This window comes from Geospiza fortis, unplaced genomic scaffold, assembly GCF_000277835.1.
Source record: "Geospiza fortis unplaced genomic scaffold, GeoFor_1.0 scaffold12, whole genome shotgun sequence".
In the NCBI taxonomy this organism is placed as follows: Eukaryota; Metazoa; Chordata; class Aves; order Passeriformes; family Thraupidae; genus Geospiza; species Geospiza fortis.
In genome coordinates this window covers 4,716,581-4,743,155 of record NW_005054323.1, presented here as the reverse complement: position 1 = coordinate 4,743,155, position 26,575 = coordinate 4,716,581, and the positions used below count along the sequence as shown (strand labels likewise).

At 35.0% G+C, this 26,575-nt stretch overlaps 1 protein-coding gene across 1 annotated transcript in view; it reads left to right on the top strand.

The window, feature by feature from the left end:
- The window catches only part of CNTLN (centlein), a 178,819-nt gene that overhangs the window by 151,165 nt on the left and 1,079 nt on the right, over positions 1-26,575 (top strand). Inside the window, 6 exon segments of the mRNA XM_031056874.1 lie at positions 902-1,030; positions 1,389-1,533; positions 1,536-1,570; positions 18,109-18,171; positions 18,173-18,295; positions 19,581-19,658. Coding sequence (XP_030912734.1) covers positions 902-1,030; positions 1,389-1,533; positions 1,536-1,570; positions 18,109-18,171; positions 18,173-18,295; positions 19,581-19,658 — 573 coding nt within the window.

The following is a 26,575-nucleotide window of genomic DNA, read 5'->3' as shown; positions in this document are numbered from 1 at the left end:
TTGCCTAGAATGCAAGTGCTTGCTGAGTGACACAAGCACTATTTCTGCTTGCAGTCATACAGCATTTTTAGCTCCAAAGAGAGATAGTGTATAACCCTCCATGCTAAAGATAAGGAGTTATTAAGAAATGCACAGCCAGAAAGTGAGAATGTTAAGTAAGCAAGGGAGCTAATGTATGACATGAGAAAAATACCTGGTTTTGGTTTTGGATAAAAGATTTAGCATGGAATAATGTGCTTTAGTGCTGTACTTTGAGTATTTGAAGGACTTCATTTCCAAAGAATCATATTCCATATATTATTTTGATTATTCCATGTGGAAAATCAGCTTGATAAATTTTACATTATCTTCAGAAAAAGATCAAAGAAATTCCCTGTTACTCAATATTGTCAGGAAAACTTTGTGGTTAGCACTGTAGGAAAGCGGAACGATTTTTAGGAGCATTGGTTTTTTTCATTTTTCCCCCCAATCAGTGTTTGCATTAGATATTCATTATCTAAGAGGCTTTACAGACTATTAACATATAGATAATTCTTTTCTCAGCTGAGTTTGAATTTATGTGTTTATCTCTGACAAAAGAAATTAGTGAAAATTATATTTTAAGGGAGTAGTTTACTCCCTTTTGCAAGTACTGAGAGTCTAAAATATATATGAACAAACAGCTCTGAGCTTTTCTTTATATTTAATGCCAGTCCAAACTTTATGTAATAAGGCTGTGTGTGAACTGATCTCTACTGGATCAACAGTAGAGATTTATTAAAGTCTGCAATTTCGGAAAAAGATACTTCAGTAATATAGTTGTATATTTTTATGTAATATAGGTATGCTTAGCTCTGATTTTATTCAAATTTTGAAGTTTTCTATCTTGATAGTCAGTGCTCTTGGCCTTTCATTATTTCAGGTGAAGGCACTGGCTGACGACAAAAAAGCTTCCATTGACTCAATGAAACAAAGATTTAATGTAGCTATGAGAGAGAAGTCTCAGTATGAGCAGATGTATCACAAAGCCAAAGATGATTTGGAGAAAAAGGTATAATTAGAGTCTTGATGGCTCCACTGTGGAACTTTTTCATACCTTACTTTAAATGAAAAGTTGCAAGGTCATCAGCTTAAACTTTCAGTACAGAAAGGGGGAAAATAACAGAATAATTGTAATCTGTTTCTCTGATGTAATTCAGTCACGCTTCTGAAATTTACATACTGAAACACAGACATAATGGCTGAAAATGAAATTACTTTTTGCCATGAAATTACATACTATATGTTGCAAGTGAAATATTCTGTGATGTCACCTATGGTGTAGGAGGTTGGTTGTTCCTTCGTTTGTAATCTGCCATACCTCCCCATCAGCTTTTATCATAAACTGTGTCTCTGTGGATGTTTTTCAGGGTCTCAAGATTACTAAACTACCGAAAAAAGTGATTGAGATTGAATGTGCTATGACTGAGCTTGAAACTGCCGCATCTCAACAACTACATGGCTTGACTAGGCAGATTACACAGGCTTTGGAAACTCTACAGAAGGAGCTGCTGCTAGTGACAAAGTAGAAGAGTTCAAGACATTTGTGAAGGTTTGAATGTTGATTTTCTTTTGAGTGTTCACCTGAGCAAGGTACTTTTGATTGAAAGCAAAATGTAAAAGATTAGGCAAGGCTTGAATGCGCTCCCTGTTCCAGAACAGTGTTTGTAGTTGCTGCAGTGTTCTGGTGTCAGGTCTGAATAAGGAGAAAGAGTCACTACTTCTCTCCCAGACTTTCAAATACTTCCATAACTTTTATTGGTCATCTTTTTATATATGGCTGACATATACTTGGTCCCAAAAGAAAGTGCTTAGTTTTGTATCAGATTACTTCACAGCAAGTAAATTCCCAACACATTTAATATCATAATTTATATCTATTGATTACTGTGAATTACTGCATTTTCCATATGCATGTGCTTCTTGTTTTAGAAATACTATATAAGGAAGCCTTTATGTTGTAAAATGGAAAGCAGTTTTAAGAACAGTATGTAGAATATTGTTTCCTTATATTCCTTCCAGGAAAGTGGTCACCGCATCAGCCTAATACTTCAGGAAAGGTTTGAACAATGCTCTTGGGCACTTATGTGACACCCGGGGATCGTGCTGATCAGGGCCAGGAGTTGGATTTTGATGATCTTTGCAGGTTTCTTCCAACTCAGAATATTTTGTGATTTTATTAATGCAGTATATAACTACTGTATACCAACTTTCAAAGAAGGCTATTGTTTATTAGCCCATGAATCAGCTACTTCTCTACTGCTCTTGGATTACTGTAGAAGTGAGCTTCTTTCAGATATGTTTGAGCAAGGCTGAAGCATTCAAAGTAAAGAGTAATGGTATTTTGATGCACTGGAAAAAGAAAGCATATAAATCACTCTACGTGGCAGTGTTAAGACCTTTAGTATTTGCCTGAAATCATCCCATGTTCAGCTCTGTTCCTAAGTTCATATAAATTTTCTTATGAAAAAAGACTGAATGATGTTCGATATTGCTTTAGAATCCGAAATTCAGGTAATTCATAAGCTAACTTATCTAACGTGAAAATAATGATTGGTCTTCATGAAAAAGTCCGTTATTTAAAAAACTAGATATTTTATTTTTAAAGTTTATTATTAAATTGATTAATATTTTCTGTTTGCCTTTTGATGTAACTGTTGAAAAAGAGATACAAAACTGATCATTATGCCCATTCATTCAGAAATATGCTGCCTATTCTTGAACAGACTATAAATTTTCATGAGTTTCTTCTATACTGAATGCTTGCTCTAAGAGGAAGATATAGGTGTTCTGTCCACAGCTACATGCTTATTTTTGGCTAAATATGGAAAAGCCTGAATTAATCTAATGTATTATCTATTATTTTTAATTAGGTACTCCTATGTCACTGATGATGGAGAGAAATAATTCAGTCTTCATTCAGACTGCTATGAGCTTTGGAATGTTTTCACTGAATAAAGTGAAAGTAGCAGTTACAGAAATAGGGAGATAAAAAAATCATGCTATCAATATTTTACATAGTTCCATAATGAAAAGTTTTTCAAAAATTAGAAAATTCTCAGAAGTAATAGTGAGCAGGATCTATTAGCAACTATTATCTTAACTTCATTCATTTTTGAAGGGGATGACAGCTTTGTTGTTAATTACCATGAATATTCATTAGCACTTTTGTGATTACACTAGATGTGAAAAATGTAAACATGAAATAATAATAATAATAATAATAATAATAATAATAATAATAATTTTCTCTGAATATAAAGAAAATACATGCATATTTCAAATAACAGTTTTGCTGATTGCTGCTCCTCTGCAGAACGATTTTTTGAAAAGAAAGATAGCGTCTATAAGTAAACTACTTTGTTTAGTTGGGTGCTAAAATCAGATTTTATTAACAATATACCACCATAAAAAAGTAAAATCCTTAGCAATTCAGTGGAATTGTGCAGAATATTACATAAATCCTGTTAAAATATCTCTTATGTATCTGATGTTATAATGAGATATTATGATAACACTTACTGTAATAAGTAGCAGTACTCCTTCCTCTTGAAGAGTACATCTCTTCTTTTGAAGCCTGGTCTGCCTTGTTTCTTTTCTTCTAGATAGCTGTCAAGTTTTTGTTCCCTGACCTAGATGCTCACTCCAGCTCCAGTAATTCAAATAGTTTTTTCTATATAGAGATCAATTTTCACCTATATATATATCACTTATACAGGTTAACAAAATTATATGATCCTCTGATCTTTGTCTGCTATTCTGGTCACTTCATAGGCTTTACTTGTTGTTTAGAGTGCAAACGTAATTAGTGTAATTTTCTCCTCATTCTTAAACTGAATGCAGTTACTTTTTCTCTCCATTCCACATCTCTTGTGACATTATATAGGGTTTTTTTAGCATCCAACAATTAAACTGTTTCTGAATTGCTAATTAAGTTGCTGCTAGTTACAGCTATAAATGGGAGAAGAGGGTAAATTCAGAGAAGAGTGTGAGTGTTTATAGCATGCAGTGTTACTTGCTTTTAAGGTTGTTGATAATACAGAACCACAGGATCCTGGATCTATTTGGGTCAAGATAATAAGTTACAAAACCTAGGGAAGAAGTTTGTGGTAGAAATCTGACATACACCAGTGGATCACTGTAGAGGATGTGATGAGTTACTAATTGAGCACATATTTGTAATGGAATGTAATAAAATGTTGCATTGCTGTGGTCACCCCAATTTGGGATGCTTATGCAATGAGCTAAAATCATTAGATTGTAGAATCTAGTAACAGTTTCCAAAAATGCTGAATGGAATGCTTGTAAACAAAGGGTGCTGTATCGAATATATTTTAAGGGATTATTGGATTTATTTTTGTTGGAATGTGGGATAGGAATCAGGTATTTTGTGCAGAATGACTTTCAGAGGGAACTGACAGAGCACCTGAAATAGGTTAATTCAGAGCAGTTCATTTTTCCAAAGCTGTTATGAGGAAGATATAGGCTAGTAAGAAATATGAATAGAAATTGTGGACTGTAAGAGTTATAGTAACTCATTATAAACATCTCTTTCATTTTGGTAGGAAAGAGAGCAAAATATTTAGAAATAAAAGGCAACATAAACAAAATGGAAAGTGGATTATAGATAATAACCTGAAAATATATGCTCCAATGGAATATAAAAGATGAATAAGATGCTGAAGAAGTCACGAGAAAATCTTTGGGTAGCAAGGCCAAGAACTGCAGTAAAGAGGCAAGATTTACAAATGTACTACTACTAAGGTAGCTATTATGGGGGAGATGTAATCTGTTATTAGATAAAACAACTTTGTAACTGTGTAAAGATAGAGTGAATAAAAATATAAAATAAATAAAATTAATATGAAAAAATGGATACTTCTGTTTTGTGTCTGGAATGAAGATGCTGCAACATCCTTCATCTGTTAGTAGCCAAGAGAAGATTTTTAGCATTTTCTAGAAAGAAGTAGGATTTTTGGATTGAGAATTTTTATAGCTTACCACTTTATAGAGCTGGTTAAGAAATATTTCTCTTACTGATCCTCATTTTGAATAAGTATTCAAAGTTAGTGCATATATATTACAACACTGCCTGGAGTCTAGAAAGAATGATAATATTGAGTCAATATTCAGAAAAGGCAGTATTTTATGTTCATTAATCTGGCCTCATTTCTGAATAAAACACTGATAAGAAATTCAATTATTAAAGTATTAAAGCATGGGAGTATAGTTACAGTTGTTTGAGTACCTTTATGGAAAGCCACCTGTATTGAGTAAATCTGGTTTTTTTCTGGAAAGTAGTACAAGTCAGTTGATAAAGGTTACTATTTGTTGTAATATACTTTTTTTAAGGCTGTCTGACCTACTACTGAGATGTTCAGATTAAAAAAAATAACCTATGCAGTATCAATAGTATGTTAAATGGATTAAAAATAGCTCATGCAGATGATCTGAAAAAAATATCATAAAATGTACGTGTTTTTTAGAGTTCTGTAATGACCAGAACTGAACTTGATTATTAAACATTTTCACAAAATTCATATCCTGATAAAATTTTTATGAAGTATATATCAAGACTAAGAATTAATAATGGAAATAGGGCTGTAAATATATCAACTAGGCCAAATAAAGCAGTTTTATTACAGAAAAATGCAAACTACCTGGAAGAGGGATCAAGTGGCTCTAATAGTACTTCAGGTGAGTTTTCTAGAGCTCATGTCTTTATCCCACCCCCTGCTTCCTTCAGCACCATAAATTTTCTTTGAATCGTGCATTCAATTTTTATGGTGTACCATTGCTTAGGATATTCTATAACATGTACTGTCAGATCCTCAAGTGGATCTGCCAGTTTTGTGAAGCACAGCAACCAGAGCAAAATGTTCTTCATTGTGTGTTTGTAGTACTTGTAGTACTCATGCAGGAAACAGCCATTGGATAAAGTTTAAAAATTGCTATTAGACTGCTTGACTGGATTTCTTTTGAAAATATAGTAGAACATACTAGTTTATTATGAAACTGTCTGAATTCCTGCATGAATTCTGTTTTCTGGCATGTTCTATTTTTTTATCCTCCTCTAGACTTTGAGTGACCATGTGTTTCTCTCAGAGGCTTTTGTAAGCCAAGGCTCAGTAGTGTCGTCTGTACCATTCAACTTGTCCATCAGCAAAACTCACTTTAATCACTTTAAAAAACAGGTGATGATGCCTCTCTGAGCATGAGAATATGAGAGCTTTTCTGACCTTGAGAAGGATTGTTTTGATAAGGCATCTATATTCAGCTGTGGTGGTAATAAATAGGTGATGGCAGCTGAATGCTTCGAAATCAGTTGAGTGCACTTACTTCCACACTACCTCTTTCATTTGGGACTTGTGTGCCTTCCTCTGAGGATACCCTCTGCAGCACAGAGCACATCTGGTGTGTTCTGGCATTGCTCTTGATAGGTCTCCAGTACAACCATCTGATAAAACTGACTGCCAAAATCAAGACCCTTGGCAGTTCACTTGGCAAGCTTTATGGATCTAAGTTGGGATCTAACACTCACCCTCTTAAGACAGCTGCCCTCATTTCAGCTACTCAGAGCTGGGCTTAAGCTAGGTGTACTTCCCCCTCACTCTCTTCTTTGACATACATCTATGTTCAGCAGCCACATGCGTCAGAGGACTTATTTCACCTCGTCTTGGCCAAGTGGTGTTCTGCCAGTTCCTTGCCATTCAGTCAGTTTACCTTACATCCTGATATATATTGGTCTCTATTACCTTTATGCAGTTTATCTTGAATACTGACATAAGTTTTGCCATGGCATATTTCCTCACTGCTATCTTGGGCTGTAGTTCAAAATACAGGTTTAGGTAAGATAATGCTTCTGTTGAAAAGTTACACCCCTGAGTGAGCCTCACTCCTCACTTCTGCCCTTACACAACTTCCTCCCTACTTGTTTTTGAAATGTCATCATAGACACTTTATGAATCAGTTGTGAGCTGGTTCATGAGAATTGAATTAAACTTCAAAAAGCCCACAACACCAGCTTTTGTGTACCACAGAAGGTCACAACAGGGACAGGTTTACATGGTTGTAGGCTGGAGATGCTTGGACTGCCCCTTAGTGGCAGTGCTAACTGAGAATGCTAAATAAACTTTTTCCTGTTGCAAACAATTGGTAATTAATGACTAGTCATATTTAAAAATCCTAGTACTTGGCAAATTCTGGTTATTTGCTATCCCTGTCTTTTTCTCTTGAACTATTCTGGGTTGGCCCAAAATATAGCATTGCTAGGTAATATGTTCTTCTCAGGATGGCTGTATAGAGATCATGTCCTATTTGCTCTTTATCTATAAACTATTCAAAAATATTAGACATAGCTGATTGGGTTGGAAGGCATGAATATTTGGGAAATATTCAGTTGGTTTTTATCAGTTATTTTATTCAGTTGATTTACAACATGAGAGCATCACAAGTACATTACTACAGTCTTTACTTTCTGTCACAAAGTCAGATCTTCAGATGGAAGGAAATCCTTGCAGGCGACTCTCAGAATTCTCCAGTTATGGTGAGACAGCAAGAGATGTTCTTCATAGAACTTTGCTATTGCTGAATATATTCTCAAACCCTGTGGAATCAGTTTTCCTGGCAGTACTAGTGCTCCAATGACTTCAGATCCAGGATGTGCGGAACATACAATTTTTCAGATGGGTACTGAGATCAGACGCAGAATGATAATTTGTTTCTGTATCTGAAAAAAAGAAGCACATAATGCGCAACTGTAAAACTCAATAATTGGCAAAAACAGACTAACCTTTTGTTGAAATAGAACTAAGGTATGCTGTACAGATGAAAACTGGTTTATTTTGAAAATTTTATGCAATTGTATCTGAACTGTGCCAATTTGGAAGGGTTGTTTGACCAAACAAAGATTTTTTTCAGTAAGTCACTGGGACATTTTGCAAACAACAGCTGATATTATCACATAAATCAGCACTGTCAGTTTTGATTTGGAAGTGGACATCTTTAATATGACTTCAAGTTGCTAGAAAATTTTCCCCCCTGAGAACACTTGAGAGCCAAAAGGTAAGTATATTTCATATATTACACTCCAAACTGTCAACACTTTACCTAGAAAAGTATACCCAGAGTGATTATTTTGTATTGTGTGGAGTACATGATAAGTCTGTCAACCTGTGTTCAGTCAGAATCAGCATAATATTTGATTCCGGGAATATGTTCCACCATGATGAGAATTGGTATTCTTACCTGTAGAATACACACCTTAAAAATGGTGTCCTATATGAAAAGCAAAATCTGTGTGACTGAGAAAATCTGACCATTAAAAAAATTAGGCATTTATTGCTGCTTCTTCACTGTACATGCTACTTCAAGAAAAAAAGTAGAAACACAGCTTTTATTATGAAATATCAACCTTTCTTGGTTCTGAGAAGAAATTGGTGATAAATTAAGCTAATCTCCATCAGGATTACTCTGCATCTGGGATTTAAGCAAATTGAATCAGAGGCCTGAATAGTGACAGTGAATATCTATTAGACTGTAAACAGAATAATAGTCCTTGTGAATTTTAATGAATTAAGTGAATGGCTGAATTCTTATGGTTTACAGGAGGCATATGGTTAGTGATACATACAGTGTGCCAGGAACAGCATATACTGTAGATGTCTTAATGGAAAAAAAATCTTGAAAAATAAAATGGAAGAATGAAGAGGAAGATGTTTTTCTTTGCTTTTTAGATTTGGAAGGATAGCACTCCACTTTGGTTTTTGACTATGATAGATAAAGACCATTACAGATGTAGCTTAAAATATATTGAATATTTATAAATCCTACTTTTTATCTAATTCTGTATTAAGAATTTAGAGATATTGATTTGGATGATTCAACTATGTAACCAAGTTGTAAGGTATGTCAGTTTTTTGTAGCTGTGCATATATATCTCATGCAAAGTTTAGATGCATGTCTGACATACACAGGTGATTTTGTTGATAATTGGGCTATTTTCATTCTTCCTAGAGTGCAAGAGGCCATTTTCACAGACCATGACTCTATAATTGTAGATAGTGTGTGAACAGATCCAACAGACTTGAACTGAAGACTGTTTCTACTGATCTTCAAAACAATTCCATTTTTGCCTCAGTAAAAAAAAAAAAAAAAAAAAATCAGAGTAAGTTCAGCAGAGAATGGGATTGAAACAGGATCAGCTGGGTCATCTGGGTGCTGCTTGGAGACTCTGTACTGCACTTCCTGGAAGTGTCTAGATCCATCTGGGATTTCTTTAAATGGATTGGAGAGACTTCTTTTTAAAGCTCTTACTCCATTCTCTGCTGGACCTAGAAAGGTGCTTTGTTTAAAGATAATGGCCAGTTTGGGGTCTGAAAGACAGAAACAATGTTGACTGGAAGAAGGAATGACTGGAAGACTTCAGGGGTGGACAAGGGGACAGCCTTTAGTATGAGTACTTACTAAAGGCTCTAGGCTTGAGGTGATTAGAAACCCTTTTCGCAAAAATACACAAGAAAACTAGAAAAACTTGGAAACAAGGAAAAAGGTCTCCGGTAATGATTTATGCAAGAGTTCATGTAGAAATAATTGTTTAATTTATGCCAATCAAATTGCTAAGAAGTCGAGCTGAAGCAGGGAGAACATAAAGCACTCATTCATATAGAGGGTCTTGTGAAGTGTCCACAGTAACTTAGTAAGCTGGGAGTTAAGGGGATTCCCCAAGGCACATGCCAAAAGGGCTACAGAGAAGTAGGAAGAGTTCTAGGAGGACAGAATCATTAAGAAACCAAATAAATTACAGTATTATGAGAAAACAGTTGGTAAGTTTTATGGGAATTTTTAAAGAATCTAAGTAATGCCAGAGATGACCTCTTAAGTTGGGTTTCAGACGCATTTGTTTCAGCAGTGCAGTGATCTTACACAGAGCATCTGATTTATAGTTCTCAGGCTTTTTGTGTGTTTCTGCAGAAAGATAGCATAAGCTTAGACACTGAGCTGAGTGTCAGAAAATCATGGTGTTCTTCACATCTTGGTCACTGACCTGCTATGTGACCTTTGGAGTGTTGCTTCACCTCAGTATTTCTTGGTCTGCCCTGAATATCTTTGTTTGCTGCATCTGGTACAACTGTGCTGACTTTGTGTGCCCTGACTGTTCAAGATAATAAACTCCCTAAGATCCAAGGCATCTCGTGCTACACATGTGCGAAGCTCTAATTTCTGCCAGTGCCTTTTTTTCCCCTCTGCGTAAATAACTGTTAATATATGAAGTTTTAAAGGACTGATGGTAGTTTTGCTAGTACCTGTGTAAATCAGAAGAAATTCTGTTGAAACCAAAGAATTTACAGCAGGCAAAAAATTAATATAAATGAGGTAGTACTTAAATGCAGAAGTAAATAGGACTTTAAATTATTATTATTGCCCATTCCACATAAATAGAATTTTAGAAACCAATATATTTTGACAGAAATATTCTGCGTGTCATCCCATGCTGATTATATATATTTCAACTCATTCTCTGCTATAAAGAAAACTATTATTTTTTCTCTGTTATAGGACACAAAATGTGGTAATTGTGCTGAAAATCTAGCAACAGTACAATGAAAACCATGGGGTGTTTGCTGATACTTAACAACCAGCATGAGTCTGAAAACATTTGGGTCTACAGTTCAAGTTTTGGACAGTCCTAAAGCTTAATGTACAGGAGAGATTAGATAATTGTAAAGCTGTAAAATTATAAATGACCATAAGTCTGTCATATTAGTAGGTACCTGCTGTATGTTCTATAAATAAAGTGCAATAAATTCTACTTAAAGGTATTACAAAGAATTTAATGAAAAAAGCAGATTTTTAAGATGAGATTTCAAGCATAAAGAATGATAGCTAAGCAGTTCTCAAGAGACGATTAGAAAACAAAAAGAGAAAAATCTGACCAGTAATACAAAGCCTCTTAATTTTTATTCACACAGGGAATTTTGAAACATGTAAATGTACCATTAAGGATGTGTGGTATATTTTCTAAAACTGAAATACAAACTATTTTGTAATTGGCAATAGTAAGTCCATTGCTATATCTTTGTTTAAATGTGCCTTGTTTTGAAGACAATCTAAAATTAAAACTGTCCATGACTTAAGTCACTTGTCTATGTATTTGTAAAAAAATTGATTTTTTTTAGAACACAGCACGATGTATTCCATTTCCTTTTCTTATAATGTCAAATACAGGTTGAAATATTTTCAGTATTCTTCCCTATGGTTTCCTGCACCTTGAGATGGTTGAGCAAATGCAGTCAAAAGAACATTCTCAATTTTGTACTCAGAAATATATGCTTATAAAGAAACCATTTGTTTTTAATTGTTTTCAACCTAGAACAAATGGTATTTTGCTCGAATGTGTAGGACGAGGTATTTTGGAGAAATGGGGAGCCAACCAAGGAAGACTTCCACCCCTAATGGCAAGTAGGAATAGCACAATTTAAGCCAGTATGGTTTTACAAATTCAAATCTTGCCATTGATAAGGATCAGATTATCAAATGTTATGCAATGCAGTTACTGATTCCTGTCACTGTATCTTATTATGCTTATGGCATTTTAACTGGGTTTTTGGGGTCTTCAGTACTACGTGCCAAGCTTTGTAAGCAAATACTGAAATTGTCAGGCCTTTTTTATACTGTATGGCTTGAAGGATTTTCAGAAAAGCCACAATGGGTTTAGCTTTAGTAGTTGAAAAAGAAATACTGTGCAAATCTGTGTACACTTCTTCAGATGTGTGGTTTGGGGTGTTACAGAATTCACCTTTTCTAGTCCAGAGCCACGCAGAAGGCAGGCTAGGCTAGGATGTTGGACTGAAAACTGGAGATAGCTTTTGCTGCTAGGATAGAAGAGAATGATAATATTTTAAATTACTTAAATGAATCTTTCAGATCTTGCCTGTTAGAATTTTAGTTATGCTTATGTGTGTTCAAGTTTGCCTGTGTTAATTGAAAAATCAGGCAATCGTGGAAAATCAGGTTGTAGATACAACTGTGATATCACATTATTCTTTACATTCGGACAGCAATTTCTCTATATTTATGTATAATGGAATTCTTTCAGGTCATTAGGTGAGGCAGTTCTTCCAGGCCATGTGTGCTTTCATCTTCCACTTATCTCTGTGAAGTTCTGAGCACTATTCTCAGTGCCAATCAACAGAAGACTGTTTAATTTAAATCATATATATTGTTCTGATATCTAGCTTTAGAGGATGTGTTTCTTCCTTTCAGATAGTTATTGAATTAGCCTTTGAAATTTTGCATCTCTGCTGGCTTTTAGGTATCACACTAACATTCTCTAAAATCACTAAATTACCTTAAATTCTCTCTAAATTCTCTTAAATTATCTTTTTTATTTTGGGGGAGTTTAACAAATTCAATGTATTGTTTGTTTACTTTATTCTTAATGGAAAAGATAATAAAATGTCTTAATTCCTCCAAGTACCTAAAACTATGAGACACATCATGTTTGAACACGTATCTTAATAAATTCTGGAACCACAGCAGAAACTGTGACTGTAGACAGGTAAATAAAACCAACTCATCACCTTATAAATGTGACCTGTGTGACATTGGTAAAATAATGTTATTGCCACTTTAATATTTTGCCACAGAAGTTTGAATACTGAACTTGGTGAAGATTGGTCTGTTGGCCTCTACATCTTTACTTACAGGGCATCTGCTGCGCCTCTAAAAATGACATGTGATCTGTGAGAATCATAAGAATTAGATCAACCAACTGAGGCTTTCTCCTTCCCTTGGGTCAGAATGCTACATGTTATAGCCCTAAGCAGAACAAGTCCATTGTAGTGGTCTGTTTTTGTGTCTTGTCTTGTCCCTTTTCTGATAAAAAAAGGTTATGCCTAGAAGGTATCGTTTTTTCAAGTGAATGAGCTGAGGTAATTTAAATAACATATATAAATATATATCAAGTCACATATTTTAAAAATTTAAATCCCTATAGAAGAGTTTTCAGTCATGCTGTGATATCAGTTTAAACATTACTACTGAAAGTATTTTAAAAGCAATTTTTAGAGAGGGAATAAGGAACAAATAACTATACTTTCATTTAATGCTTATTTCAGCTGCTGATATGGTTTATGACATAATCTCTTTGTGTAATTTTGTCCATTCAGTCTGTTTTGTTTTGTTGATTATGAGGTATTTGGGGTTGTAATATTTGTCAGCCTTTTTGCAGCATTAGGATCTGGCCCAACTTTCAGCCAGCAATAAGTATTCTACCACAAAAGTAGAGTTCTTTAAGCTCAGTGTTCAGTTCTCTGAAATTTCTCCTATTATTCACAGACATCTTCATAATGCTTTTGACTCTTTAGGAAACTAACCTTTTTTCAGAAAAGTTTTCTTTGTTTTTGGTTTAATGCTTTGAACCACATCCATATACTTTTCTAATGTACAAAACAAGTGAGTTTCTAAGAACACATTACTTGAATCTAAGGACATCTCCATATTGAACTACACATACAATACTACATGTAAAGTAGCTCTGTATGTTATATTCTTCTAGGCATTTGTGGTTGGTTGACTAACAGCTGTAGTGGTTGGCCAGCAGCTAAATACCACACAGTTCTTTGTTGACAGGGCTGTTCACTTGCCCAGGTAGGACTGGGGAAAGAATAGAATGAGCAAGTGTGAGAAAACTTGTGTACTTGTGTGTTGGTAAGGACAGTTTAATTAAGGAAAAACAGGAGAATAAATCCCCCAAGGAACGTAGATCAATACCTAGCCAGTCTCCGAGCAGACAAATCACCATCTCCCTTAGATTTTATTGTTACATGGTGTATGTGGGAAATGCCCATTTGGTCGCTTGGAGCCAGTTGTCCATCCCAGCCGCGTTCCCTCTCGACATTTTCTGCATCCCAAGCCCACTTGCCGAGGTGGCAGCATGAGAAACAGGAGACCCTGACACTGTGCCAGTGCTGCTTAGCAATGGCTGGTGTGTTATCAGCACTGATTTAGTTACAAATCCCAAACACTGCACCTTAGAAGCTGTTGGAAGACAATTAACTACATCTCCCTTTGTACTGTACGATAAGCCAGCAGGAAAAATACTGGTCTTGTTTAACAGAGACCTTAGGCTCGAACATGTGACAAAAAAAGAGTGTAGCATCTCTGGAAGGATGAACAGGTAATTTGGGGGAACTACAAAGATGTTGTCAAGTATGTGGAGAGAAAATTAGAAGGACCAAAGCTAAACTGAACCTTAATTTGGCCACTGTGGTTAAAGACTAGATGATGCTGAAGGTCTCTTCCAACTTTGATCATTCTGTGATCTCAGCCAGATGTAGCAAACTGTTATTACTATAGTACAAAATACAGTAAAGCTTTAAATTATCCATGACTCATGAGCCATGGCCTCTGACATGAGATCTGCACTGGTGCAGGACTGAAATCTGGCTATACACAGGTACAGTGCTAGCTAGTGTTAGAAATCGTCTTGGGACCATTAAGTTTTATTATGCTACAAACAATAATAGTATATAAATTAACATGGTAATTACAGGAAAAATTTTTGGCGTTGCCTTGGTCATACAACATTACTTAAGGCCATTGATCAAATTGTGTTAATTCCAGGATCAATGAGTGTCAGTGTGAGTGTCACTGTTTTGGGATGTGAAGGCCTTATTAATAATGTGCTGTCAGGGTCTTTGTGCCACCAAGGCTTCTTCGAGTGTTTAATTAAATATGACCTTCTAATTGAAAGAAGACATTTGTCTTTATACATCTCAAAACTGGCAAAAAATGCAGTGCTAAGAAGTGATTACATGCTGAGGCCAAATTTGAAAACAATATATTCTTAAGAATGAATATTTGAGGTAGTGAAAACAAAGTAAAAAGGCTTGTAATGGAGATATCTCAGAATTATTTGTAACCCAACATCTGTAATGTTTATTATAGGAAAGATATGGAGTTGGTTGGTAACTCAACAATTGTAATGATTAAAAAGGACTAGGAACCTTAAGATAATTTTGTTAGAATTTTAAGCTTCTTTTTTTTTTTTCTTGTCAGTTCAGGGGTAGTTGCACTGGTCTGACAAGAAGTGGTATAGAGTCGTTTCAGGAATTAATCAAGAATTCCTATTCTAGTTGGCTGATAGCAGCAAAGTGTGTCCCACAGGTCTAACTCTGATAGTAACGTCTAAGTCAGGAAAATGGCTTTGCTAACAAAATATCCTATACATTTGACAGAAAAAAAAAAACAAAACAAAGATAAAATCTCAAATCCTAGTGTTACTGGTACTAATAAAGGCATTGTTATAAATCAGTATAGTACAGAAGTCAGTACTGCACTGATTTCATTTTAGGTAGCTTGCATCACTTATATATGCTTATTAGTTTAAAAATAAACAATTTTTAAATACACAGAGGGAAATGTTTTTGTTCAAAATCCTACACCTAGCTCCAGAATGCATTGGATCCAATTCTTAATCACGGAACAATGTAATACTGCCTTCAGTACACTCATCAGCAAAACCTGGATGCTTAACTCTTGAGTCTGTACTTTTGAGTTTGGAAATGGGTCCTTCAGTTTCTAAAAGCTGTGTGGCTTGAGACTGAACATTTCTGTATTGGTGCATGAACTGACATACAAAATAAATCACTAATAAGTAAACAATTTAGCACATGAATACATCAGCATATGATGGATGAGAAAACAACAGAAGAAAAAGCAATTTAAAATCATAGGAAGACTATAATTTTCAAGGCACTTATTTAGTGATAAATTTTATATCAAAACATTATATCAATAACATGAAGGAGGGAGGTTCAAAAATAGCTAGTCTCTCAGAGTCCAGTTTTAAAATCCATAAAGTAGCCTTATTTTTCACATATGCTTTGTGCTTTGCATATGCTTTACTGTATTTGAACTGCTCAAGGGACAGAGAAATTGAAGTGCAAATCCTCCATATGAATGATCTGCTGTGATTATATATAAAGTATACGCTTGCATAATAAAATCTATTCATTGTAATTTTCTCTTTCTGTGATTTTTGTTTAAACTTGATTTTTCTTTATTCTTTTCTTAATTTTTTTTTCATTTTTTTATTCCTTTTTTAAAAATTGATGCTATAGATTCTTCCATGTCTTTCTGATACCTTTCTTTCTGGCACCTTCATTTCTGTAACCGTGGACTAAAAGCCAATCACACTGGACTTGCAGTTTCTGAGTTCCACTGTTGCTATCAGCTTGTTCATTCATCATTAACTTCTTTTGGAATTTGGATACACCAATAACATTTATGTCATAATGTCAAATGACTGTTGCCTGGCAAAGTTTCTGTGTTTTCTAAGGCATTCTAGTGAATGTTTAACATTGTTTATTATCGTGCTTCTTTTTGTCTATTTTTGGTTGTGTTTTTTGTTGTTTTGTGTAGCCTTTCCAAGTGGCTTTGCAGGCAATTTTCTTGCTATTTTGCTCCTTTAATTTACGTTTCCTCTTTGCATCAGATTACACATGTGCATCTTCTAGAGTGATCACTTATGCCTGAGAGAGATGTCTTTTTAAAACATGGGAAGCTGATTCAGTTTGATTGAAAAAGTAGGGTTGAACTTATTTTTCCATTGTCAAATACATCTCCTAGATGTTGTAAGAGCCAATTTAGTCTTAGACCATTTCAAATGCTACAAAAACATGTGATTTAACTGTATTTTTTTTCATAGTGTGTGCTTTTTTTGGGGGGGGGGGGGCCTCCCTCTTCTCTTAGTCTATTTCCTTCTATGAGCTTAGTTCAAGTTGCCCTAGGTCCTTGCCTATTACATTTCAAGTTTCTTCATTCCTCTCAGCTCTGCACTTGCAGATAGGTTTATGTCCAAAATACTTTGTTGGAAATTCTGTGGATGAAGGGACCCACACTTGAATAAGAAAGTTGGACAAATTTCACTGTATCTCCTCTCCCCAGAATTGTGGCAGGATGTTTTTATTTTTAATAATTAAATTCTATTAAATACAGAAAAATGTTAAGTTGGGAAGTGGTAGGAAGAAAAAATCTCGGAATTGGATGAGTCTGCTGTGCCTTTGTTGAAATGTATTAGCAAATACTCTCTAATGACTGTTTCAAATACACTAGAGGCTGTAGAATACTTTACCCAAAATGCCAGTAAACAGGCTTCATAATCCTGTAGTCAGTTTTTATGACAACATGAAGGTATTCTGTATGATGCGAATTTTGAGAAGCTGATCAGTACTGTTGAGATGTATCTTAATAAGATGAGCTTCACTAGGATGATGAAAAGAAAACCTTCTTTGCTTATTTGCAGCTCAGCCAAGGTGTTTGGGTTGACCATCACGGTTCTACTTGAGTCATGGAAGTTGAATATTTTAGGAGGATCTTCTGAAAATGGATTAGTGCTCTTGTTTGTTAGTCAACAATTTTTAAATAAAATTGTCTTGCTCAGCTTTTGATGTGATCTTTTTTCATAGTTACATAAATATTAAACCAAAATTACTTCCGTTATAAAACTGATTAATTACACTGATGTTTAGTGTTATTTCATTGAACCAAAGAATCTAAGAAATAGGTAAGATAGGAGCTTGGTAGCCAGGACAGTTTTGAATAACTCTCTCCTGGTGGGAAACAAATTTCAGATTTTGAATAAAGAGGTGTACTGGTGCTTCTGTGTGCAGAGAATGTTAATAAGCTTTGAAAAAAAAATAAACCCCTATTTGACCACAATGAAGCCTGACACTCATGTTCTTATTTCAATAACAATTCTGTTAGATTGGGTCAGAAAAGGATTTTGATTCTGCGGAAGTTTCTTTCTCTTACTAATGATGGCATTATAAGAATCGTTACTTTGCTAAAGACATACAAAACCAGTATGTACATTTAAGAACATTTTTTGGTTTACTGTATTAATTCATATTTTATGTTCTAAGTAGCAAGTTATTTAATATTCCAGCACATATCCTGTTGAACAAATAACACAGAATGAAGATCATTCCCATCTGAAGGAGCTTAGTCTAAATGATACTGTTTTTTCCATCTTGTTTGCACTATTAAAATATGACAGTAGAGTATTTTTTTGCTTATGCCTTCTAGACTCTAACCAGAGAGTTACATCACAGTGTACAAGAGCTGAGAACAAAAATTAAACTGGCAAGAAAAGATGGGAGAAATGAAAGCATGCAAAAAGTGTTTTTCCCAAGAGAGTCTTCTATTAGCAGCATCTATCCTTAATGTTTCAACAACTGATCTTTATGAAATGCTACAAGAAGGAGATGATGAGGTAAGTTATTTTAAGGACATCAGTAAAAAAGGCATAGATGAGAAGATGCTGACTATATGCCTCCTTGAAGAAAAGGATTTGCAGGTAAAGACTGAAATTTCATTGTGCAAGATACAGTACAGAAATCAAGAAGGGTTTAATCTAAATGAAAAGGTCAGGTTAGAGATTCGTAAGGTGGCAAGACTTAGAGCATGTATAAATATACACATACTACTTTGAGCATGTGTATGTAGAGATATTTTTCAGTATTTTCCTTTTTGTGAGGCTATTTGGCAGGATTGTATGTTTTAAATAGACATCTGCACTAAAGGAAACAAAATTAGAATATATGCCTTGCTGTGCCAGATTGATTTTGTTGATACTTCCTCTCTGAATTGTGATACCTATTACAGGTATTTCTGGTAGACAGATGGTTTCTGGGTGAATTCATAGCCTTTTTTGTTGATTCTGTCATATATTTTACTATGAAATATTTGATAGTGTTTCATCAAATCACGCTATTAAACAGATGCAGTGATGGGATTTCTTATCCAGATTTATTTTGTCCTGATCAAATAATATATGAAAAAGTCTATGTAGTTACTTTAGCAAGTGTCTAGGAGCTGACCATTATTGACCTATAACAGTACTCTGGTGAAGACTTAGATTTAGCCTTGTTGGAGCTTTATATTAAAGAGGCCACAAAAAGGAAGTTTTCCTGTTGGTGAAACAACAGTGCATGGTATGTATATGCACTGATAGGGACTACACTCATGAATACAAATAAAATGGGCTGATCCCTGTCCTGTTTACTAACATTTATACAACCCTATAAAGTGATTCACTTTGACAGAGTTGTTCCATGCTTATCTCAGTCTCAGAGTAATTTCTACATCCTGTATCTTTTTGTTATAGTCACTGTGAATATATGTGTAAAACACATAAACATACTTAACTATAAATATAAAACAAATTTATTAGACAGGAGATGAATTTACACTACACATACACTACATATTCTATCTACCAGTGCATAGACTTAGGCACCTTTATATTGAGCTCATACAAGTTAGACATAGATCACACATACACCAGTATATCCATATGAAAAGAACATGCTATGCCTGTTTCTAGAGGCATGCACAGACAATGGTAGGTTTAAAAATTTAATAGAGCACTGATACTTGATGAGTATGCTTCAGATAACTAATTTTGCAAATATGATTCTGACTTCCACACGCTCTATATTTAATGTATACCCAGTTACACATTTCCTTTATTGCTCCTGATGTTTTTATGTTTTTAGGAAACAGCAGAAACAAAAATGGAATTTGAAAAAGATAAAAAATGGCTACAGCATATACAGAAACTTCTTGAAGCACAGGTGCTCAATTTATATAATCCCACAAATGAACTATAACTTTCTACTCTGATTAGGTACAACATTTTTAGGTTGTAATTAATACATTGTATTTGTAATTATGGTGCTGTTTATGGTCTCAAAGTATACTGTGATGAGCAATGTGAAATCCTTGTTTTGAAGCATTCCCTTTGTACTCCTCTTAAAATCAGAGGTACTGTGTAAAACTGAAGAGATGTTAATCAAGGATTTGTGATAGCTAATTTAACAGCTAACTTAAGCTAGCATAACTCGTAAAACAATGCTGGTGAAAACCAGCACAGATTCTGGCAAATGTGTTAATTTAATGGTTGAAACACTGTATAATGCTTGCTAGAGTGAAAATTATCTGTTCTCTCATACCTCTTAGGAAAAAGAGACTTTTTTTTTTATGTGCCTTTAAAGTTACTAGTTGTTATGGACACCTGAGGAGTTCATGGGTTTCTGTGACCTTTTACTGTGGACCTGTTTCCAGTCAATTCATGTTTTCCTCATAGCCAGACAGCTGTTTATTATCGTGTCTTCTCGCATTCTCTACAATATTTTCTACTGAGACCTCGAGCAGCTTGTTAGTGGGAAGTAAATATTGATTTGGCATCCTGTCAATGCAGAAAGAATGAAAAAATTTCCACCAGAGGCCCCTCAAACATTTTCCTATCGACATTTTCTGGGCAGAGAGGAAAGCTGCATAGAGGATGACAAGTCTGAGACTAGCAGAAATCCCTGAGGGGTCCATTGAGACTGCTGCTGTGACCTGTGTGATACTTTTTCTTCTCTTTCAAGTCTTTTTTTTTAATACACACAGAGTCTGCTGGGATGCTCCCCTCTTGTAAGTGATCAAGGCCAGTTTATTGGCAGGTGAGAGCCCAGCTTTTCTACCCATAGTCAGCTTTTGTTTGGACATCACTGACAACATACCCTGACTCTTAAAACTTTTCTGCTACATTTTTAGTTTTCTCTTTTATTTAAATGATGGGCAGTTGATGTCTGGAAAGAAATAAAACTTGATTTGTAAATCCAGTGCATAATGCATACTCACTAGTGATGTAACTGGTATCAGTTAAGAATGTGAATGATTGAAAATATTTTGAAAGCCATTTTAAAGAAACACACACATCAGATTTATGTATTTAACCATCAGTAACTTTTGTGTTGAGATTGTGTCCTGTGACCAGATTTTTAAAAAATAACAGGTTTTCCCTCTTTTGTTATCAAAACTTACTACCATGAAGACTGCTTAATTGCTGCAGCAGAGGAAATAGAAATATCAGTGTGCTTTTACTGACTTTGTCAAAAAACCTGGCATTTTAATTAAACCTCATAATGCTACGTGAAACTCAGCATTAAAAGCACAGTTATTTATATTCACTTAATTGCCTTAATTTTAAGAATTAAAAAAAAAATACATAAACTTCAATATTCTGTTTGTATTATGGGCTCCACAACATGAATCAGATCCGTGGAATACAAAGAAGACTTCTTGCTCTGTTTTTCATTGTTATTTGGTAAATTGCCAAAAGATATTAAGCAGAACTTTATCACTTTTCTTCATCTGCTATACACAGACAGCAAAAACCAGGGGATGGAGAGTGAAGGAATTGTTGAATGAAACCAGGTATATTAAGATTGCAAATATTATATAAGGATAGAAGACCTCATTGTTCTTAGCCGCGTATGTTTGTGTACAAGTTAATAGCGATTTTCTGTGATTTTTGCTCCATCTTGTGGGGTTCCTCAGGAGAAACACTGATGGTAGAAGTAATTTTTGGCAAGTAGACCATTTTTAGAATTACAAGAGGATTAAAGTGGTTTTGGGGAGCAGCCAGCTCTGCTTTTCATTTCTGTCCATGCTAAGGCATGTAGATGGAAACGGTTAAGATTTCTTCATCTGTATTTGAGAGCAGCTCATGGAACAGCTCTGTGCCTTTTAAAATGCTTTACTCATATCCTGCAGAGTTTGGTTGTGGTTTCTTCTAGTAAGATTTGGTAATATTTCTGATCAGCAAACTAAAGCCTGTGGTGAAATGTAAGCTTTCTGCAGGGTTTTGCTCATAACAGACTGCCTTCTAAGTGTTACATGTTGGCAAACTGTGCTACCATTTGCATCTTGAACAAAGATGCAGGATTGCCCTTTTCTATTTTTCTGAGGAAACGTTCAGTGGAAAATTGCATCAGATCACTTAATATTGCAGTTTGATAGAGAGTCTTTTTGTGCCATTGAGCTAGGACTCTGAAACATAATTGCCCAGCAGTATTGATTTAATTGCCTAGGTTTATTTGTGGACTCCTAATTATTGACTGGAGGTAAATTTAATGGAGAAACCTTTATGAACACTGGGAAACTGCTGCTATTGCTGTTATACATAATGAACTGCATCATATCCCTTTAGATCATTCTTCAAGCTAATTTTATTCTACTGTGACAGTACGATAACATTTAAAATGTCAAAGACATTTTATTTTTATTACTGACATACGACATTTTACTGCTGCACTAGAATTTTGGGGGGGACTGAGTGAAGCACTGTCATTTTATAGGTTCCCCTAAAGTGTGATGATAAAGGATGCCACAAATCTGTTTTCACTTCATCTGTACCTTTACTTTCCATACTCTTATGACTTCAAAAAGTCTCATATCTGTCAGTTTTACAAGATTATTAATATTTTAGTGATAAATACTCTTGTATTCCTGAAACTCTCAGATACCAGAGTTACTGTCCTTGTTTTACCATCTACTATGTCAGGAAACTAGACTACTACCAAGAGGCTTATGATTTGAAAGAGACATCTCTGCATAGTGATGCATAGTAAACAAGAATCATATAATAGGAAAATGAAGTCATATTATAAACTCTGCAGAGCTGGTAAAAGTTACTTCTTGTCTAAATAAATGTCTTGAATGGCCAAGAAGTGGAGTTTTTTTCTGTTGTCTCTGTATTTATACAGTAACGCTCTAGATTGTTCTTACTAAAGAATGAAAGAAAAAAAATAAATCATCTCAATAACTGACACTGGGATAAAAGAAAAATGTTCTCCGACCTGTGAAGAACCTGTATGCAGAGAGTTTTCACATGTCTGCACAAAAATACCTGATACCTGCACATGTGTGGAGGCATCACACTAAGTATACATAACTGGTTGGACTTGGGAGAAGTCTCAAGTTATAGATGTTTAAGCTTTTAGTGGTTTATGTTATTTAGGGGGGGAATAAGTATGGTTATCTCAACATGTGTGTGTATTTACATCCTGCAAGGCAAGTAATGAGGCTTTTACCCACTTTATCCCTCACATCTGAGTGTGTATATCTTATTAATTGAGCCGGGCTCTTTATAGTAGCACTCTCTTATAATCATAAAAACTCTCCCTAAAACTCAAACAAAAGCAATCTTTCTAGCTTTTTCCCATCATAGGAAACTTACGGCTAAGCCAAGAGGATGACTTCTTCTCGTGTAACTTAAACATGATTTCTTATACTACCCTTGGCTTTCATTTACTGTGACTTATTGTAAGGCACACAGTCTCTGAAAAATCTGTTAATAATTTTGTGTGTGAGTACAGCATGGTAGCCCAATCCACATTACTGCCTGAAGTCTCCAAGAATTATTTTTTAATAAAATGCAAATCATCTGCCTAAGTTTTTACAGCAGCACTTGCCTTTCCTCCCTCCTCATGCCCTCCTTGGGATGTGACATCTCACACTAACAAAGCTGCCTAATAGTCTTTCCTCACGTGACTTCATTATAGGTCTGAAAGTCATATTCCAATAGTGAAAACCTCCAGAAAGACTCCCTTTTCCTCTATTCTGTCGGCACTCTTTGTGAAACACATCTCTAGAACAGGGTTTAGAAAAATATCTTCACTAATCATCAGTAATAATTTTCCCCAATACCTTTTTAGGAATTGCACTGGCTTCTAAGGGCATATTTCTGTTGCTGTCATCTAGGAATGGACACTAATGGCCTCAGTTGTTTCCTTCCAAATTTCTTGGCTTGCAACTTGCCTGCTCTGCCTCCGTTAGTCTCTCTGCAGTCTGTGTGTGCTGTTGAACAGCTCACACCCAGAAACATGGATTCACCCATGTACAAACACCTGTGCACAATCACCCCCACACCATCGCCAGGTGTTTCAAGTGCTTGCACCTTAAAAAGCAGCACCAGCACAGTCTGAACCACATTCTGGGCACCATTAGCACTGATACCGCATCATGATTTTCTTCTCATTATGAGAATAATGCCTAGTCCTGGGCACTGACAATGCATTATGGCATAAATCTATGTTTTAACTCAGAAAAATAAAAAAACCAAACCAAACAAACCTCTATTATATCACTCATCCTAAACTGAAAACAAGGAGAATTTGGCTTGGTCACTCAGGATAAAAGGCACACATGAATTTATATAATTATGTATATGCAGTCACCACGAAGCAGAATAAGAGCAAAGAGTAAGACAACAACAATAAAGTGAAGCATTTCTCTCTCTTTTTTTTTTCTTTTAATTTTGATTTTATTTTTTAGTTATTTTAGGATGTTTCAGTTATTGGTTCTAGTGCCTAGTTTTATTTCATATTATTTTTTGTTGTTCACTTAATTTAATCTAAGGCAGCTCTGCAGTGTACTTGAATAGTATTTTGTTGGGAAAATGTATTGTACTGATGATCCATATGGGAAGGTGTGAAATAGTTGTAACCACTAATTTGTATATTCCAAAATCTAAATATTTTATATTTATGCTAACACGTTTTAGAGTTTGTGAAGCAGAAGCCGAAGTAATGCTACACTCTACAAATGGAGATTCTGTGTCTCATTAGAACAGAAACATTGCCTTGCATTCATTATAATACTTTCCACTGTCAGACTGGTGTATATTTATGCACTTGTGCTGACAGAGACTCAGTCATGTGGTTTAAGGTCAATAAATATTACTAGTTTGTTTTTCTACTGAAGGGATCTCCAAAAGAAGCAAATTTAGGATCAGAATAAATAAGTGAGAGGAGAATTAACTGTCACTATTTCTGACTCTTTAGGATCACATTACCTTCCATTTATCCATACACCAAGATATCTGTCTAATAGATTGTGTAAGAAATATGCTTTTCACTCATATGTGTTCCTACTATAAAGAAGAAATTTGTCAATCTGGGAAGTCAAATAAATAAAATTCTTTTATTCCAGATGTAGTTTGCACATTCAGATGTTGTGAAATCATACAGATCAATTAAATACCACTTCTGTTAAAGTCTACCATAATGTACTGATTGAGGATCACCATAATTAATGTTGACTTGTGGCACAGATAATTGTAAAAAAATCTGAAAGTATCATTCTCTATTAAAATATCTCATGATCAGTGGTAAAAACAACCTTTCACTCCTTAGGTGTGTGCTTAGCACTCACTGAACTTGCAAAGCCTCCCCCAAGCATATGGTGGGTTTTGAAGCTGGGATGAATGCTTTAGAGTAGAGATGTCTTCAGTGGTTGTGAAGATCTGGGGAGAAATGCAAAGGGAGGTTCCCCAGGATAGTTACAGAATCATCATTAAAAGTAAATCTGACAAGCTTCTATTAAAGATTAAGACTGTATAGATCATCCAGTTCTGGGTGTCTGCAAGAAAAGAAAACCAGAGAGAAACATACAGGACTTCCTCTGAAACCAACAAATGTTGAAAGAATGACATAATGTTCCATTTTCAAATGCTCTTGATTTAAATGAATCAGTTGAATGGCAAGAGTTCTTGAAAGATCACTTTGCTATGACATGGGAGCCACGGAGAGTAGTGAGCAGTAAGTAAAATGTAGTTAGAATGATACAAGCCAGAGACATCAATAAAAAGCCATTCATCTCAGGCATGGCACTAAGGAGGTGAAATGTATCAGAAATAGATGTAGTCAAGGTAGGCAAGAAGAAATAGAGACTTTGAGATAATGACGCATTGTTCTTGTCATAAACATACCTAGAAAAAAGGGAGAGAAATTAGAGTGAACAGGATGCTGGAGTCAGTGTTTTTAAAGCATAGCAGCAAGTGTCACAGAATTTCAGAGATGATTATGTCTTATAATACACCAAATAGATTTGTGGTCAGTGAATTTAAGCCCTCTATTCCCCAAAAAGTCATCACAATAGCACACAGGAGAAGGCTGACAGGTGTAGATGTCTTCTAGAAATTTCTTACTACACATATAAGTTATTTATGACTGATGGAGACATGTCTAGCCAGCAAGCACTGGCCCTTGAAAATCCCCTTTCCTATAGAAAAAGGAAATAATACATATTGTTGTCCTTTCTCTATAACTACAAAGTGACTGTTGAGCAGCACTTAGGATGCCATTTTATCTCTTCACAGTACTTGCCTTCTATTAACATGATTTTCCTTTTTAACATTATTTTTCTGACTTGTTAGCAATTATAAATATCAGTATATGGATTCGTGTCTGTATATCAGTTCAAATGTTACACTTTGTATCTGATGTGCTGTATATCTGGAGTTTTTATTTGTTTCTTTTATAATTTTTGATTCATATGTATTTAGGAAATAAGCACTACTCTATCTGGCTTAAGGACCATACCGTTTTCTATTCCAGATGGCATAGAGAAGTGAAAAAATGAAGCAAGAGCAGCAATACTGAAGTGTGGAACTAGACAGGAGATATAGATGGAAAAGTGTTGCTTTGAACTAAAGTTCCGAAAAGGAGAAAATTATGATTGGCCAGCAGCTTGTTCCACCAGCTACTATATTTTACCTTACTTGTTTTGGATGGCTTTATAATGTAAAATTATCTCTCCTCCTGAATGAGCTGTTACTTTTGGTGTAGTACTGACCCCTCACTCACCACTGTCTCACCATGTGTTCAGTAAGCTGACAGAGTTCCGTGAAGCTGATAGAGACTTTTCAACAGTGTAGGGA